This window comes from Pristis pectinata, chromosome 5, assembly GCF_009764475.1.
Source record: "Pristis pectinata isolate sPriPec2 chromosome 5, sPriPec2.1.pri, whole genome shotgun sequence".
Classification (NCBI taxonomy): Eukaryota; Metazoa; Chordata; class Chondrichthyes; order Rhinopristiformes; family Pristidae; genus Pristis; species Pristis pectinata.
The window spans coordinates 131,800-149,615 of NC_067409.1; the positions used below are offsets into that span (position 1 = coordinate 131,800).

Consider the following 17,816-nt stretch of genomic DNA (forward strand, 5'->3'; position numbering starts at 1 on the left):
CGTGGCATCTACGTGGTTGGACCAGGTCAGGCTATTGGCGATGTTCACTTCTAGGAGCTTGAAGCTCTCAACCCTCTTGACCTCAGCGCCATTGATGTAGACAGGAGCATGTACAACCACCCCCCTTCTGAAGTCAATGACCAGATCTTTTGTTTTGCTGACATTGAGGGAAAGGTTGTTGTCATGACACCATGTCACTAAGCTCTCTATCGCCTTCGTGTACTCCGACTCATCGTTATTTTAGATATGGCCTACTATGGTGGTATCCATGCACAAACCTGAATCTAGAGCAGAATATGGCCACACAGTTGAGTCTATAGGGTGTATAGAGAAGGGGGGCAGAGGTATTAGGTCAGGAAGTCAAAGATCCTGTTGCAGAGGGGAGGTGTTGGCTAATGGGCCATAGGAAGTACTGGGAAAGAGAGAGACCGAGGATCCCTTAAGGTGGCAGCCCAGGAACAGGCCATTTGGCCCATGATGTTGCACCAAACTAATTGAACTAACAACACCTAATCCTTTCTGTCTGCATGTGGTCTATATCTCTCCATTTTCTGCACGTCCATGTGCCTATCTAGAAGTCTCTTAAACACCTCTATCGTATCCGCCTCCGCCACTACCCCAGGCAGTGCATTCCAGGCATCACCACTCTCTGTGTAAGGCAGTGTGTACGTCAGTGTGTAAGGTGGTGTGTGTGTCAGTGTGTAAGGCTGTGTCTGTCAGTATGTAAGGCAAGGTGTGTCAGTGTAAAGAGGTGTGTGTGTGTGTCAGTGTGTAAGGTGATGTGTGTCAGTGTACAATGTGGTGTATGTCAGCATGCAAGATAGTGTGTGTCAGTGTGTAAGACTGTGTGTGTGTGTCAGTGTGTGGCAGAGTGTGTAAGGCGATGTGTGTCAGTATGTAAAGCGGTGTGTGTATAAGGTGGTGTGTGTCAGCGTGTAAGGTGGGGCGTGCCTCGTCAGGGGCTGGGTACTGCAGCCGCTCTGCTCCCTGCCTGGTATATCCCTGCTTACCTTGATGGCGTCGATGTACTGCTTGGCAAACTTCTCGCACTCCTCCACCTTCTCTCGGTTTTTCTCAACCTCCTGCAGAATTTTCTGACAAACCCAAAATACCAGGATTAGGAGCTCAGAGATACAGGGCAGTGGGACCGATCCCAATGACACAGGGCAGTGGGACTGATCCCGATGACACAGGGCAGTGGGACTGATCCCGATGACACAGTGCAGTTTACAAGTGCACAGTTTTCTTTTTTGTATTAAGATTACACTAAATATCAGATCTCACTAAATAATTAGATGTTACAAGATGAGATGCTGTACAGTTTATTTGGTTGTTTTAATTTTTTTTAAATCCTGGTCTTTCCCCCACCCCACCCACACCACAGTGCAGTGGGACGTCTCCTGAACCAACAGGCACTGTCTGAGCCGGTTTCCCAGACCAGGGTCCAATGTGTCGTCCCTGTGAGCACCAATGCCCACAACAAATCTGCATTCTCCCCCCAGTGGTCAGCCCCAGTGACCACAGACACAACCCCAGTGGTCAGCCCCAGTGACCATGGACACCACCCCAGTGGTCAGCCCCAGTGACCATGGACACCACCTCAGTGGTCACCCCCTCAGTGACCATGGACACCACCCCAGTGGTCAGCCCCAGTGACCATGGACACCACCTCAGTGGTCACCCCCCTCAGTGACCATGGACACCACCCCAGTGGTCTGCCCCAGTGACCATGGACACTACCTCAGTGGTCACCCCCCTCAGTGACCATGGACACTACCTCAGTGGTCACCCCCCTCAGTGACCATGGACACCACCTCAGTGGTCACCCCCCCTCAGGGACCATGGACACCACCTCAGTGGTCACCCCCCTCAGTGACCATGGACACCACCCCAGTGGTCACCCCCCTCAGTGACCATGAATACCACCCCAGTGGTCACCCCCCTCAGTGACCATGGACACCACCCCAGTGGTCACCCCCCTCAGTGACCATGGACACCACCCAGTGGTCACCCCCCTCAGTGACCATGGACACCACCCCAGTGGTCAGCCCCAGTGACCATGGACACCACGCTCCCACACACTACCTGTTCTTGTTGCCAGCTGCTCCCTCAGCCCGTTTGCTGTCTCTGATGGGCACGGCCCTGGATATTCTCCTGACGTTGCTTTGGCACTCTGGATCCAGTGGATCAGCCAATCGTGCGCCTCACGGTAGTAGGTCAGCTGACGTCCGAGCTGCTCCAGCTCCCGGGAACGGGTGTCGATCTGACTCTGGATGCCATGCCAGTGCTCTAGGAGTTGTTGCACACACTCGCGATACCGATCCAGGTCCACGTCTCGCTCACTGTGGCTACGGATCATCTGCTCACTCACCGCCCTCGCCTTGCCCAGCTCCCCCCTCCAGGTTATCGAAGAGCGGCTGGTGACCTTCCACCTCTGCACGCATTCCCTAAACAGGCCAATGGGGGACGGGCTCAGACGGCAGCACCAAGGCAGACACGAGAAATGAGTCTGGGCCCCCTCCCCGTCCCCTTCCAGTCCCACCCCGCCCATCCCCTTCCAGTCACACACCCACCTCCCTGTCCCCTTCAGACCCAAATACCCCTCCTCCCCATCCCATCCCCTTCTGTACCCATGGGATCCAGGGCAAGTTGGCAAACTGGATCCAAAATTGGCTCAGAGGTAGAAGCAGATAGTGGTAGTTGGAAGGGAGGCCGGTGAACCAGTGGTGTGCCGCAGGGGTCGGTGTTGGGACCCTTGTTATTTGTTATTTATATAATGATTTGGATGTGAATGCACAAGGCTTGAGCAGTAAGTTTGCAGATGACACGAAATTAGGTATTGTTGATAGTGAAGAAGGTTGTCGTAGATTACAGGGTGATCTTGATCAATTATGGAAGTGGGCTGAGGAGTGGCAAATGGATTTCAATACAGATAAGTGTGAGGTGATGCATTTGAGAAAGTCAAGCCCGTGTAGGACTTGTACTATGAATGGTAGGGCACTAGGGAGTGTAATGGAACAGAGGGACCTAGGAATACAAGTGCACAGTTTTTTGAAAGTGGCATCAAAGGTAGACAGGGTGGTGAAAAGGCATTTAGCATGCTGGCCTTCATCAGTCAGGGCATTGAGTATAGGAGTTGGGACATTATGTTGCAGTTGTACAAGTCGTTGGTGAGGCTGCACTTGGAGTACCGTGTACAGTTTTAGTCACTCTGTTTTAGGAAAGTGTGGTTAAACTGGAGAGAGCACAGAGAAGATTTATGAGGATGTTGCCAGGACTCAAGTGCCTGAGTTATAGGGAGAGGTTGGCCAGGCTAGGTCTTTATTCCTTGAAGCGTAGGAGAATGAGGGGCAACCTTACAGATGTGTTTAAAATTTTGAGAGGCATAGATAGTCCAAAACTAGGAGGTAGAGGTTTAGGGTGAGAGGGGAAAGATTTAAAAGGGACCTAAGGGGTAGCTTTTTCACACAGAGAGTGGTGAGTATGTGTAATGAGCTGCCAGAGGAAGTGGTTGAGGCAGGTACAATGGTATCATTTAAGAAGCACTTGGATAGGTACATGCAGGGGTGGGGCTTAGAGCACAGGAAATTGGGACTAGCTGGGTGGGCACCGTGGTCGGCATGGACTGGTTGGGCCGAAGGGCCTGTATCCGTGCTGTATTGTTCTTTGACTCTAACTCTTGTATTCAATGCCCCAAACAATGAAGGTAAGCATACCAAGTTTCACCACCCTGACTACCTGTGTCGCCACTTTTGAGGAACTATGTAACAGGTCTCTCTGTTTGACAACACTCCCAGGTCGCTATCATTCACTGTGTAAGTCCTGCCCAGGTTAACTTCTCAAAATGTATCACTTCACAATTGGAATTTAACTCAGACATCTACCATTCCTTTGCTCACTTTCCCAGCTGACTATATCCTGTTGTAACCTCAGACAACCTTCTTCACTGTCCAGCACACCACCAATTTTGGTGTCATCCACAAACTTCCTAACCATGCCAACTCATTCTCATCCAAATCATTCATACAAATGATAACCAAATGGTGGGGTGATGGAGTATTGAGGAACAAGGGCACTTGGAGTGCATCCATAGATGCTGGAAGTAGATAATGTGGTTAGGAAGGCAAATAGGATGCAGGCCTTCATTGGTCAGGACACTGAATACAAGAGCAGGGAGGTTATGCTCCAACTTTATAAAACATCAGTCAGACCTCAGCTGGAGCACTGGGTGCAGTTCTGGTCACCACACTACGGGAGAAATGTGATAGTGGTGGTGAAGGTGCAGAGGAGATTCACCAGGACGTTGCCTGGGATGGAGCAGTTCGATTAAGAGGAGATATTGGAGAGGCTGGGTCTGTTCTCCCTGGAGTGGAGGGGTTAAGAGGGTATATAAAATTGAGGGGTATAGATAAGGTAGACTGCAGGAAACTTTTCCCCAAATATCAGAGGTAGATAAAACTAGAGGATGGTAGTGTAGTGGTTAGCGTAACGCTATTACAGCGCCAGCGACTCAGGTTCAATTCCAGCTGCTGTCTGTAAGGAGTTTATATGTTCTCCCCGTGTCTTTGTGGGTTTCCTCTGGGTGCTCCAGTTTCCTCCCACATTCCAAAGATGTATGGGTTAGGAAGTTGTGGGCGTGCTATGTTGGTACCAGAAGCATGGCAACACTTGTGGGCTGCCCCCAGAACACTACGCAAAAAGATGTATTTCACTGTGTGTTTCAATGTACATGTGACTAATAAAGAAATATTATCTTTATTTAGAGTAAGGGGGAAGAGATTCGGAGGGGATCTGAGGAGGACCTTCTTCACCCAGAGAGCGGTGAGTACCCGGAACACACTGCCGGTGAGAGAGGTTGAAGCTGGGTTGCTGACAGCATTTAAGAAGTGTTCAGACGAGTGTTTGAATCACCCAGGTATAGAAGGCAACGGGCCAAGTTGAGGAAGTTGGGATTAATATGGGTGCGTGCCCAGTGGTCAGTGTGGATGAGTTGGGCCGAATGGCCTGTTTCCATGCTGCGCTATGACTTCTATGACTGCAGATTATCAGGACCAGGGATTTAACAGCCTTCAATTCCATTTTTCTCCAGAATGTTTTTACAACTAATGTGAATTTTCTTTAAATGCTCCTTTCCATTAGCCTCTTGGTTCCTTAGCATTTCTGGAAAGTTATTTGTAGCTCCTTCCACTGAAACAGAACCAAAGTATCTGGTTAACTACTCTGAGATGTTTTTATTCCCCATTGTTCCTAGGAAGGAGCAGGACCATCTGGCCCCTCGAGTCTTCTCCACCATTTAACCAGATCTTGGCTGATCTTCTATGTCAGAGCCATTTTCCTGCACTCTCCCTCAGTCCCTGAATGCCCACAGTGACCCTCTGGGTGACAACATTTCTCTTGATCTCAGCCCTAAATGGCCTATCCCTCATCCCGAGACAGTGACCCCTGGTCCTACTCACTCCAGGGAAATATCCTTCCTGCATCCAGCCTGTTGGGCCCTATAAGAATTTTGTAACTTTGTGTAATAGAGCCATGCAGCAGGGAAACAGGCCATTCGGCCCACCATGTCTATGCTCACCATTGAGCACCCGTCCCTATTAATCCCAACCAGTAGCCTTGGGGGAATGATTTAAAGGGGATCTGAGGGGTAACTTTTCCACACAGAGGGTGGTGGGTATATGGAACTGCCAGAGGAAGTGGTAGAGGTGGGTACAATTACAATGTTTAAAAGACATTTAGACAGGTACATGGGTAGGAAAAGTTTAGAGGGATATGGGCCAAATGTAAGGAAATAGGACTTGGTCAGTACAGACGAGCTGGGCCAAAGGGCCTTTTTCTGTGCTGTGTAGCTGTATGACTTTTGGACCAGTCTCCCTTACTGAAGTCCATGCAAACCACATCTACCACTATGCCTTAATTAATTCTATTAGTTGCTGCCTTAAAATATTTAGTCAGATTTGTGAGACGAAATCTCCCTGCATAAACCCATGGTGACTCCTCCTAATCTGTCCCTGCCTTTCCAATGAACATAAATCCTGTCCCTCAGAATCTTCTCCAACAACTTCCCCCCACTGATTTAAGGCTCACTGGCCTGAAGCTTCCAGGCTTACCCTGACTGCCCTTTGTGAACAAGGGAACAACATTAGCCATCCTCCAGTCTTCTGGTATCTCACCCATGGCCAATGAATCTTTGTCAGATCACCAGCTATCTCCTCCCTTGCATTCCTTGGCATCCTGAAATAGATCTCGTCAGGCCCTGGGAATTTATCCACCCTAACATGCTCCACTACTTATAGAGCACCACAGCACAGAAACAGGCCCTTCGGCCCATCTAGTCCGTGCTACCTGATCATCTGCATAATCCCATCTACCTGCACCCGGACCATATCCCTCCAAACCCCTCCCTTTCATAAACTGATCCAAACTTCTCTTAAAAGTTACAATTGAACCCACATCCACCATTTCTGCTGGCAGCTCGTTCCACACTTGCACCATCCTCTGAATGATTTTTCACCCTAAATTTATGACCTCTAGTTCTAGTCTCACCCAACCTGAGGGGAAAAAGACTACATGCATTCACCCTATCTAGAATACATGAATGATAGCACATGAATGATAGAGAAATGGAGGGCTATGTGAGAGGGAAGGGTTAGATGGATCTTAGAGTAGGATAAAATTTTGGCACAACATCGTGAGCTGAAGGGCCTGTACTGTGCTGTAATGTTCTACATTGGAGTATAGATAGGGTTAATGCATGCAGGCTTTTGTATACCTCTATAAGATTCCCCCCTCACTCTCCTACGCTCCAGGGAATAAAGTCCTAACCTATTAAACCTTTCCCTGTAACTCAGGTCCTCAAGTCCCGGCAACATCCATGAAATTTTCTCTGCACTCTTTCAAGCTGATCGATATCTTTCCTGTAGGTAGGTGACCAGAACTGCACACAATACTCCAAATTTGGCCTCACCACATCTTGTACAACTTCAACATAACATCCCAACTCCTGTGCCCTGATCATAAATCATTGGCCTTCATAAATGTGCCAAAAGCTCTCTTTATGACCCTGTCTACCTGTGATGCCACTTTCAAGGAATTGTGGATCTGTATTCCCAGGTCCCTTTGTTCTACCGCACACCTCAGAGCCCTACCATTCACTGTGTAAGTCTTACCCTGGTTTGTCCTCCCAAAGTGCATCACCTCACACTTGTCTGCATTAAATTCCATCTGCCATTTTTCAGCCCATTTTCCCAGCTCACTTCCTCACTGTCCACTGTGCCCGCAGTCTTGGTTTCATTCGCAAATTTGCTGATCCAGTTTGCCATATTATCACCTAAATCATTAATATAGATGATAAACATCAACGAACCCAACATTGATCCCTGCAGTACACCACCATTCACAGGCATCCAGTCAGAGAGACAACCATCTACTACCACTCTCTGGCTTGTCCCGCCAAGCCAATGTTGAATCCAATTGACTACTTCAACCTGAATGCCAAACGACTTAACCTTCTGGAGCAGCCTCCCATGTGGGACTTTGTCAAAGGCCTTGCTAAAGTCCGTGTAGACAACATCCACTACCTTTCCCTCATTGACCTTCTTGGTAACCTCCTCAAAAAACTCTATTAGTTAGACATGACCTGCCACGCACAAAGCCGTGTTGACTATCCCTAATCAGGCCCTGTCTATTCAAATACTTATATATCCTGTCCTTTAGAATACCTTCCAAGAATTTACCCGTGACTGACGTCAGGCTCACCGACCTATAATTTCCCGTCTTATTCTTAGAGCCTTTCTTACACAACAGAACAACATTAGCTATCCTCCAGTCCTCTGGCACCTCACCTGTGGCTAAGGATGTTTTAAATATCTCTGTCAGGGTCCTGGGGATTTATCCACCTTAATTTGCCTCAAGACAGCCAGCATCTTCTCTTTGTAATTTGAATACGGTCCATGAACTCTTTACTCTTTTGTCTCAGTTCTACAGTCTCTATGTCTGTCTCCAGATAAATACGGATGCAAAAAAAATCATTTAAGATCTCCCCCATCTCTCTTGGCTCCATGCATAGATGATCACGCTGATCTTCAAGAGGATCAATTTTGTCCCTTGCTACCCTTTTGCTCTTTAATATAGCTATATTTCTAGCACTTCCTGATACAGACGTTCTCCAGAATTTGTGTACCCCTCAAGCCTCCAGCCTTTATGTCCTTCTCCCTGGTGAACACTGTTCAGAAGTATTCATTCAGGACCTCTCTCCCATTCCCTGGCTCCACACATAAATTATCCTCTGGTCCGTGAGGGGATCTATCCCTTTCTTAACTACCTTCTTGCTTCTGATGTACTTAGAAAAGGTTTTCAGATTCTCATCGTCACTCTGCACACTGTGATTGACACAATCACTCTGGATTCAATGACTTGCTCTGTGGTCAATGCACAAACCCACCTTCAGCTGATGTTTGTAGGCCTCCAGGGACTTGGTGTCAGCAGGAACACTGTTCACCTCTCGCAGCTGCCTCTCGTATTTTTTCACCAGGTCTTCAGCCTCTTGTGTACTGCGAATAACCACCTCAATGGTCTTCAGTCTGTGAACAGAGGGTGCAAGATCCTGAGTGATAGATGTGAGGCAACTAATGTTAACAGACAGAACAGGGCTAGCAATCATTGCTAGCCTTTCTGCACTCCCACTGAACCAGGGCTGATGATAACGGTAGTGTGTGGGATATACGAGATCTTGGTCAACAATGCCTCATGGATGCCCAGTTCTGAGCTGCCATACTTCACAAGGCAATGACAAATCAGAAAGTGGAGAGACAGACACTGCAGATGCCGGAACCTACAGCAACACACCAACTGCTGGAGGCAGGATCTGTGGAGGGAAGTGGACAGTTGATGTTTTTGGTCAAGACCCTTCACCTGGACTCCCTCTACAGATGCTGCCTGACCCGCTAAGTTCCTCTGAAATCGGAAAGTGTGATCAGATCACTCTCAGAGTCCTCCAGAGAAACTGAGGAAGTAGGACCAGGTGTCGACCATTCAGCCCTTCGAGTCTGCTCTGTTACTGAACTCGGTCATGGCTGATCCTCCAAATTCAGTACCCTGTTCCTGTCCCCTCCCCACATTCGTTGACCCCTTTAGCTCAAAGAACTACTAACTTCTATTGAATATATTTAATGATTTGGCCTCAACTGCTTTCTGTGGTAGAGAACTACACAGATTCACCACACTCTGGGTGAAGACATTTTCCCTTGTGTAGTGTACCCAAACTCTTCTTCTCTGACCTCTTATTCTTGACTTCCCCACCGTCAGGAACATCCAACCAGCATCTGCTCCATCCTGTTCTGTTTCAATGAGGTTCCCTCTCATTCTTCTAACCTCTAGTGAATACAAGACCAGTTGTCCTGATCTGTGTTGTCAGCCCTGACATCCCACGAACCAGTCTGGTGAACCTTCTCTGCAGCCCCTCCATAAGAACATGCATCTCTCACACAGCCCACACCATAGGGGTTCTGAGCACTTGGACTCACTTCTCCAGATACACAGAAGAGAGGCTGTAGACTCGGTCCATCTTCTGGAGAGTGAGGTCGAGTTCAGAACGGAGCACGGGGGCACTGCTGAGCTGCTCAGGGGCGGACAGCACCTTCTCCGTCTTCTCAGTCACAGAGTTCAGGTTCATTTTAATCCCTTCCAGCTCCGAGTGAATTTTCTGCAGGGCAGAGAGGGAGACAGAAGATTAACCCTGGTCACAGAGAGTGGCCAAGGGAGACAGAACATTAACCCTGGTCACCAGAGAGTGGCTGAGGGAGACAGAACAGTAACCCTGGTCACCAGAGAGTGGCCGAGTATCTGTGGATTCCAATCAGTGTAGTCCAAACCTCCTGGGTACATCCCAACCTGATCACAGGAATAGTGCTGAGGGAGGGGCAGTGGGGGGGAGGGCCAGTGAGGGAATGTCACACTGTGTGGGGGGGCAGCACTGAGGGAGCACCGCATTGCAGGAGGGGTGGTACTAAGGGGGCAGCATGTTGTGAGGAGGGGAGGCTTCGAGGTGTGAGACTGATGAGTTCCTTCTCTGAGGGAGCCAAGCATTTTGGGAATGCCCAGCTGCTGTTCAACAACAGAGGCATCACACATTAACCAGTGCTGGATAAGCTGTGTTCAGCAGTAGGTGCAACAGGCAAGCAGCAACAAGGCTCACCACCGCTGATGACAACAGTGTGCCTGTACTCGACTCCCTGACCGGTTCCATCCCGTGGGCAGTTCCCAGAGGGGCTCCAGTTCGGGATAGATCAGCCTACCCGCTGTTCAGTCATTCGCTGTGTGCAATCACGCAGAGGTTCTCTGTCCAGCGGCTGACGTATCTTGTGAATCGTTCGATCTTCACATCGCTCCAGCTGCAAGCGAATATCCTTCAGCTGTGTCACAAATGTCTTACAGCTCAGCTCGGCTTCCTCACCTGCACACAGGGCAGAAGGTTAAAACCACCCCTCCTGGAAACATCTGTCCCTCAACCTCTGAACTTCCCAACATCTGTCCTAACATTGACACTTGCTGCAGCCTGCAGTTTCCTGCCACTGCCAGCTCTCACCAGGATGTGGCCAGGATGGGAGTTATACGGACAGGCTGGGACAGTTTACCCTGGAGTGAAGGATGAGGGATGACATCATAGAGTGTAGGAAAATCATGAGGGGCACAGACAGGATGGGTGGTCACAGTCTTTTCCCCAGGGTAGGGGAGTCTAAAACTGGAGGGCACAGGTTTAAGGTTAGAGGGGAGAGATTTTTGGTATTGGTATTGGTTTATTATTGTCACTTGTACCAAGGTACAGTGAAAAGCTTGTCTTACAAACTGATCGTACAGATCAATTCATTACACAGTGCAGTTACATTGGGTTAGTACAGAGTGCATTGATGTAGTACAGGTAAAAACAATAACAGTACAGAGTAAAGTGTCACAGCTACAGAGAAAGTGCAGTGCAATAAGGTGCAAGGTCACAACAAGGTAGATCGTGAGGTCAGAGTCCATCTCATTGTATAAAGGAACCGTTCAATAGTCTTATCACAGTGGGGTAGAAGCTGTCCTTAAGTCTGGTGGTATGTGCCCTCAGGCTCCTATATCTTCTACACGATGGAAGAGGAGAGAAGAGAGAATGTCCCAGGTGGGTGGGGTCTTTGATTATGCTGGCTGCTTCACCAAGACAATGAGAGGTAAAGACAGAGTCCAAGGAGGGGAGGCTGGTGTCCATGATGCACTGGGCTATGTCCACAACTCTCTGCAGTTTCTTGTGGTCCTGTGCAGAGCAGTTGCCGTACCAAGCTGCGATACATCCAGATAGGATACTTAAGAGCCAAAGGGGACAAACCAAATTTCTTTAGCCTCCTGAGGAAGTAGAGGCACTGGTGAGCTTTCTTGGTTGTGGCATTGACGTGATTTGACCAGGACAGGCTGTTAATAGGAACCTGAGGGGCAACTTTTCCACCCAGAGGGGGGTCAGTATGTGGAACGATCTGCCAGAGGAAGTGGGTGAGGCAGGTTACATTAACAACATTTAAAAGACACTCGGACAGGTCCATGCATAGGAAAGGTTTAAAGGGACATGGGCCAAACATGGGCAAACTGGACTAACTTAGATGGGAATCTTGGTCGGCATGGACAAGTTGGGCCAAATGGCCTGTTATCGTGCTGTGTGACTCTATGCATCCCTCCTCTGTGAATCTCTAAAAGGTTGATCAGGGTACAGTCGGTGACCCCAGCCTCCTGCATCACTCCCCCCCCACTCTCTCTATACAAACTCCCCACCAGTCTAAGTCACTCACACTGATCCATGTCACTCCCCCATTGATCTACGTCACTCCCCACTGACCCACGTCACTCCCCACTGATCTACGTCACTCCCCCACTGACCCACGTCACTCCCCCACTGATCTACGTGACTCCATACCCTTCTCGAGGCTCCGCAGCAGCTTCTCGTAATGTTGGGTGGTCAGTTTGTACTCCCTCTCGATCTGGAGCCGGTCGTCCGGTCCGAACATATGAGAGTCCTGGCTCAGCCGCAGGAAGTCCTGGTAGTGTTGGTCCAGGGTGGAGAGCAGACGCTTGTACTCCTCGCGATCCAGACTCCGAAACTGCAAAGGTGGTCCAGTCTCCATCAGAGGGGCAAAGGGCAGGGGGCGAGGGAGGAGGAGGTAGAGACAGAGAGGGTGAGGGAAGGAGAGTGAGAGATGGAGGAGAGGGGAGGGGAGGGAGGGAGAGCGGCAGAGGGTCTGAGGGAGGGGAGGGGGAGGAGAGGGGGAGGGAGTGATGGGGTGTAGCGGACATGGGGGGAGGGGGAGGGGAGGAGCTAACAGGGTGGGATGGAGGGGGAGGGATAGGAGCATATGGGTGACGGAGGGAGGGAGAGTGGCAGAGGAGAGGGTGAGGGAGAAGCAGACCCGGGGGGAAGGGGAGGGGGAGGAGCAGATGGCGGGAGTGGGGAGCAGACGCGGGGGGAGGGGGATCAGACCCTGGAGGGGGTGGATGAGGGGTAGGAGCAGACCTGGGGGTGTGGGGAAGCAGACCCCAGGGGAGGTGGGGAGCAGACGAGCTGCCACTGAGACTCACCATCAGCAGGGTCCAGGAACGCACGAGCTGCATGTCACGGTTCAGGTACAACCAGGGCAGGAGGCTCTGCATGTCGGTGTGGAGCTGGTGCCACTGACTCACGATAGACTGGTGGCTGTTCTCAAGCCTGGAAAACACAGACACACCGTCAGGAGGGTCAGCACCACCTCCGGATTCTATGTTTCCAGCATCTGGACACCACCCTCACTGCCTGGAGAAGGTGGGGGGGGGGGGGGGGGACAGAGGCTCTTGTGAATGGCTGCAGTCTGTGTGCTGAAGGTGTTCCCACAGCTGTTGGACAGGGAGTGCCAGGGGTTACACCCAGTGATGGCCAGGGAGCGGTGACCTAGTTCCCAGTCAGGGTGGGGTGTCACTTGGAGACCCTGTCCGTAAGGTCCTCAGTTTGGGAGGTGCTGTCGAGTAGATGGATGTGTGTGTGTGTGTGTGTGTGTGTGAGAGAGTGAGTGAGGGGTGTGTGTGTGTGTGAGAGGTTGTGTGTGTGAGGGTGTGTCGGGGGTGTGTGTCGGGGGGTGTGTACGAGGGCGTGTATACGAGGGGGTGTGTGTATGTGTGTGTCGGGGTGTGTGCGAGGGCATGTGTGTGAGTGCGTGTACGAGGGTGTGTGGTGTGTGTCGGGTGTGTGAGGGGTGTGTGTACGAGGGTGTGTGTACGAGGATGTATACGTCGGGGTGTGTGTGAAGAGACATCCTTACCTGCTCACGCTGTCCAGGGCCTCTTTGTTTGTGGGGGGAACCATGAAACAGATGGAGGGGACGAGGGCTTCGCTCCCTGACGCACTCACCACCTTCCACTTGGACGGTTGGCTGTTGCTGACGAGGACATACTCATCTCCTTTGTTCACCGTGATCTGGGGGTCCGAGACACAGATCAACACTCGCTGGGTCCCGGACACTCCTCCCCTCTCCCTCCCCCCTCTCTCTCCCGCCCCGTCTCTCTCCTCTCCTCTCTCTCTCCCTCCCTCTTTCCTTCCTCCCTCCCCTCCCTCTCTCCCTCCTCCCTACCCTCCCTCTCTCCCTCCTCCCTCCCTACCCTACCCTGCCCTCTGCCTCCCTCACCTCCATCTGCTTGTAGTCACACACTGCCTGCACCAGAATCTTTGCCCTCAGAGGGTACGCTGGGTTACGAGGCTTCAGCTGGACGATGGTCTTTGCCCGTTTGCTCAGGCCGCTCAGGTGGGCTTTGTAATCCGAGAGTTGCTCCTTCTCAGCCTGAAACCCGGACGGACATAGGAATTAGTGCAGAGTTCACAGGGCAGAGGGTGTGTGTGACAGGGAATGTAACGGGGAGAGTGTAATGGGAGGAAGTGTGTCGGCGAGTGAGTGTGTCAGCGAGTGAGTGTGTCGGGGAGGGGGTGTGATGGGGAGTGAGTGTGATGGGGAGGGTTGACGGGGAGAGAGAGTGGGATGGAGTGAGTGTGACGGGAGAGTGACGAGGAGTGGGTGTGACAGGGAGACAGTGTGATGGGGAGAGTGCTGGGGAAATGATGGGGAGTGAATGTGACGTGGACGGTGCGACGGAGAGAGTATTGGGGGAGTAATGGGGAGTGTGACGGCGAGTGAGTGTGAAGGAAAGGGGGAGTGTGGCAGTGAGTGTGATGGGGAGTGAGTGTGACGGGGAGTGAGTGAGACGGGGAGAGAGAGTGACGGGAAGGGGGAGCATGGCAGTGAGTGTGAGTGTGGCAGTGAGTGTGCCGGGGAGTGAGTGTGACGGGGAGAGAGAGTGTGGCAGTGAGTGTGACGGAGTGAGTATGATGGGGAGGGAGAGTGTGGCAATGAGTGTGAGTGTGATGGGGGAAGTGTGGCAGTGAGTGTGAGTGTGGCAGTGAGTGTGACAGGGAGTGTGACAGTGAGTGTGACGGAGTGAGTGTGATGGGGAGGGGGAATGTGGCAGTGAGTGTGAGTGTGGCAGTGAGTGTGAGTGTGGCAGTGTGTGATGGGAGTGAGTGTGGCAGTGAGTGTGAGTGTGGCAGTGAGTGTGACAGGGAGGGGGAGTGTGGCAGTGATTGTGACGGAGAGTGCAGTGGGAGGGTGTGCAGTGTGACGGGAGTGTAGTGTGACAAGGAGTGAATGTGATGGGGAGTGAGTGTGACAGGGAGGGGGAGTGTGGCAGTGAGTGTGATGGGGAGTGCAGTGGGAGGGTGTGACCATTGGGTGTGCTCCTGAGGGTGAGCCGTAGGGTGACGTACGATGGAATCCTGCAGCAGATCCTCCAGCCGTGTCACTGTCAGTGATCGGTCACATGTGTACTTCTTCCTCATCGACTCCTGCAACTTCTTGAGGAAATTCTCAGCATCCTTCACATCTGCGAAAAACTGGAGGGAGTTCAGGGAACATCAATCTGCGATCAGAGCCACACCCGTCCCTCACATCTCCGGATCGTTAACCCCTCTCCTTCCCCTTCCCCCCTTCCTTGATGGTTCCTGGACTCGTGCCCAGAATTCACCTCCTCATTTTCTAGCCTGTCCTTAGCCTGACATCTCTGGAATCCTTTGAACCCTCCCACACCTCTGGTTTAGTGGTGCGTGCCCTGTCGCAAGCTCTGGAATTCTTTCCCTAGTCCATCTGCACCTCTCCCTCCTGACCAGAATAACCTCTTTCAATCACCAGTCCTGACCTCTCCACATTTTGTTTGGCTTAATTTTGTGTAAATGGCACTATCAAACATCTTGGGTGTCTTATTTCAGTGAGAGCTTGTAGCTGAACTCAAAACAGAAAATGCTAGAGACACTCAGCAGGTCAGACAATGTCTGTGGACAGAACAGTTCAGGTCTTGGACCTTCATCAGGACTGGGAAAGAGAAACAACTTTCAACAACTTGTTTTCTCTCTCTCCCAGTCCTGATGGTCCTGGTCCGGAACCGTTAACTGTTCCTCTCTCTGCAGCCAGTTCTGTTTGTACTTCAGCTGATTCCTCTCATTCACGGTCAAACCCTTTCCCTCCCTCCGCAAAACCTCCGGCCTGTTCACCTCCCGAAACTCCTGGATATCCCAGGCCTGATATTCCCAACAACCCTCCCTCAGGAGTGCCCTGCAGCATTTGCCTCCCACAGTACTACCGTCAGATCAGACCCACCACTGCTCTCACCCACACCCCAACCCATCATCACTCATCCACATCATCTCAACGCTTCGTCCAACCGCAGGTCCAAGCCATGCGTACCTGAAAGTAGGCCGTGTTCTCCTTCAAGTGAGCCTCAATGCAGCAGCACAGCTGAAGGATCCAACTCCACTGGGTCTGGAGAGCTGCCATAAATGCCTGACAACACAAGAGGGTATGTGTGTAAAAGACAAGGATGGGACAGCAGGAGGAGGCCATTTGGCCCTGGTACCTGCTCCACACTACAACAAGATCATGGCTGACTTTGACCTCAGTGCCGCACCCCCCAGCACTGACCGCAGAAATGGCTGCTGAGGGAGGATCAATAAATGCTGGGGAGTAGGTACTCAGAGAGTGGTGAGTGTGTGGAATGGGCTGCCGGCAACGGTGGTGGAGGCGGATACGATAGGGTCTTTTAAGAGACTGTTAGATAGGTACGTGGAGCTGAGTAAAATAAAGGGCTGTGGGTAAGCCTAATAATTTCTAGGGTAGGGACATGTTCGGCACAGCTTTGTGGCTGAAGGGCCTGAACTGTGCTGTAGGTTTTCTGTGTTTCTATGTCTTGCTGTGACAGGCCAGATGTGTGTTTAGTCATAACCTTGTGTTACATTTTAGACTGCTGTCTTCACCTGTTGCTCTCCCTCGTCTGCTCTCTGCCACATTTCACTCACATTCTCTCCACAGGAGACGTGAGTAGGCACAGGGCAGGGCCCTGAGCAAGGCAGAGCCAACTTTGGGGAGTTAGGAACCTGCAGAAGTCGATCGGTTGAGACTTTGCTAGGGGACTGGCAAGTGGGAGGCTTTTAAAAGTGTGTCCAGGGGCAGCGAGTTCCTGCTGGGGTGAAGGGTGAACATGGCAAGTTTAGGGAACCCTGGCTGACGAGGGATATTGAGGCCCTGGTCAAGAAAAAGAAGGCGGCATACATTGGGTTCAGGCTATCAGGAACAAGCGAATCCCTGATGACTATGAGAAGTGTAGGAGTATCCTCAAGGTGGAAATCAGGAAGGCAAAAAAAGGCATGAGATGGATCTGGCAAGCAGGATTAAGGATTAAGGAAAATCCTAAGAGATATTACTATATTAAGAGGAAAAGGGTGGCTAGGGAGAGAATAGGTCCCCTTAAAGATCAGCAGGGCCGTCTGTGTGTGGAGCCAAAGCAAATGGGAGAGATGTTTAATGAATATTTCTCTTCAGTTTTTACTGTAGAGAAAATGATGGAAGCTAAGGAAATGGGGGAAATGCATGATGATGTCTGACCACAAAGAAAATACCAGGGAGGAGGTCTTGGTGGCCTTAAAGCGCATTAAGGTGGATAAATCCCCAGGGCCCGACCCAGTGCATCCTCTGACTATGTGGGAAGCTGGAGAAGGAATTGTGGAGGCCCTTGCAGAGGTATTTGCTTCATCTTTAGATATAGGTGAAGTTCTGGAAGACTGGAAAGTGGATAATGTTGCACATTATTTAAGAGCAGCAAAGACAAGCCAGGGAGCTTGTTACTCAGGCTGAGGTCAGCTGTTCAGGACTGATATGAGAAATGTCTTCACTCAGTAGGTGGTGAACTTTGGAATTCAGTGTGGTGGATGCTCTGGAGCTCAATCACTGCATTCATCCGTTACAGAGATTGACAAATGGAACTGATGAGGTGGGACAGTGCAGGAAAATGTGCTGAGATAGGTGGTCAGCCATGGTCCTGATGAACAGCAGAGCAAGTAGAGGGGTGGAATGGCCTCCTCCTTCGATCAGAGGTGGTATTGGCACAGATAGCAGGATTTCTGGGGATGGTATTGGCATGGACAGCAGGGGTTTCTGGGGCAAGGGCTGACAGCTTACATCAACCGTCTGCTTGGCTGGATGTCCATCCCGTAGCAACTTTTCTCCCATGTTCTGAATGGAATTCACCTTCCTCTCCTTGGATTCCAACTCTTTCATCAGCCCCTGTAAACACACACAGAGTAAACACACTTCCTGGGAGATCACATCCACAGTGCTCATACTCACAGAGCTCACACCTACCGTGCTCACACTCACAGAGCTCACACTACCATGCTCACACCCACACACTGGATCATACTCATTCACCTGGAGCTCTCTCTCTCTCATCTTCCA

At 50.9% G+C, this 17,816-nt stretch overlaps 1 protein-coding gene across 1 annotated transcript in view; it reads right to left on the reverse strand.

The window, feature by feature from the left end:
• LOC127571037 (plectin-like) overlaps positions 1-17,816 on the reverse strand; it is a 108,529-nt gene that overhangs the window by 48,212 nt on the left and 42,501 nt on the right. Inside the window, 13 exon segments of the mRNA XM_052017034.1 lie at positions 1,011-1,094; positions 2,081-2,398; positions 2,400-2,447; positions 8,441-8,579; positions 9,522-9,700; positions 10,293-10,450; positions 11,936-12,119; positions 12,595-12,721; positions 13,308-13,462; positions 13,671-13,823; positions 14,801-14,926; positions 15,774-15,869; positions 17,541-17,645. Of these exon segments, the coding sequence (XP_051872994.1) occupies positions 1,011-1,094; positions 2,081-2,398; positions 2,400-2,447; positions 8,441-8,579; positions 9,522-9,700; positions 10,293-10,450; positions 11,936-12,119; positions 12,595-12,721; positions 13,308-13,462; positions 13,671-13,823; positions 14,801-14,926; positions 15,774-15,869; positions 17,541-17,645 (1,872 nt within the window).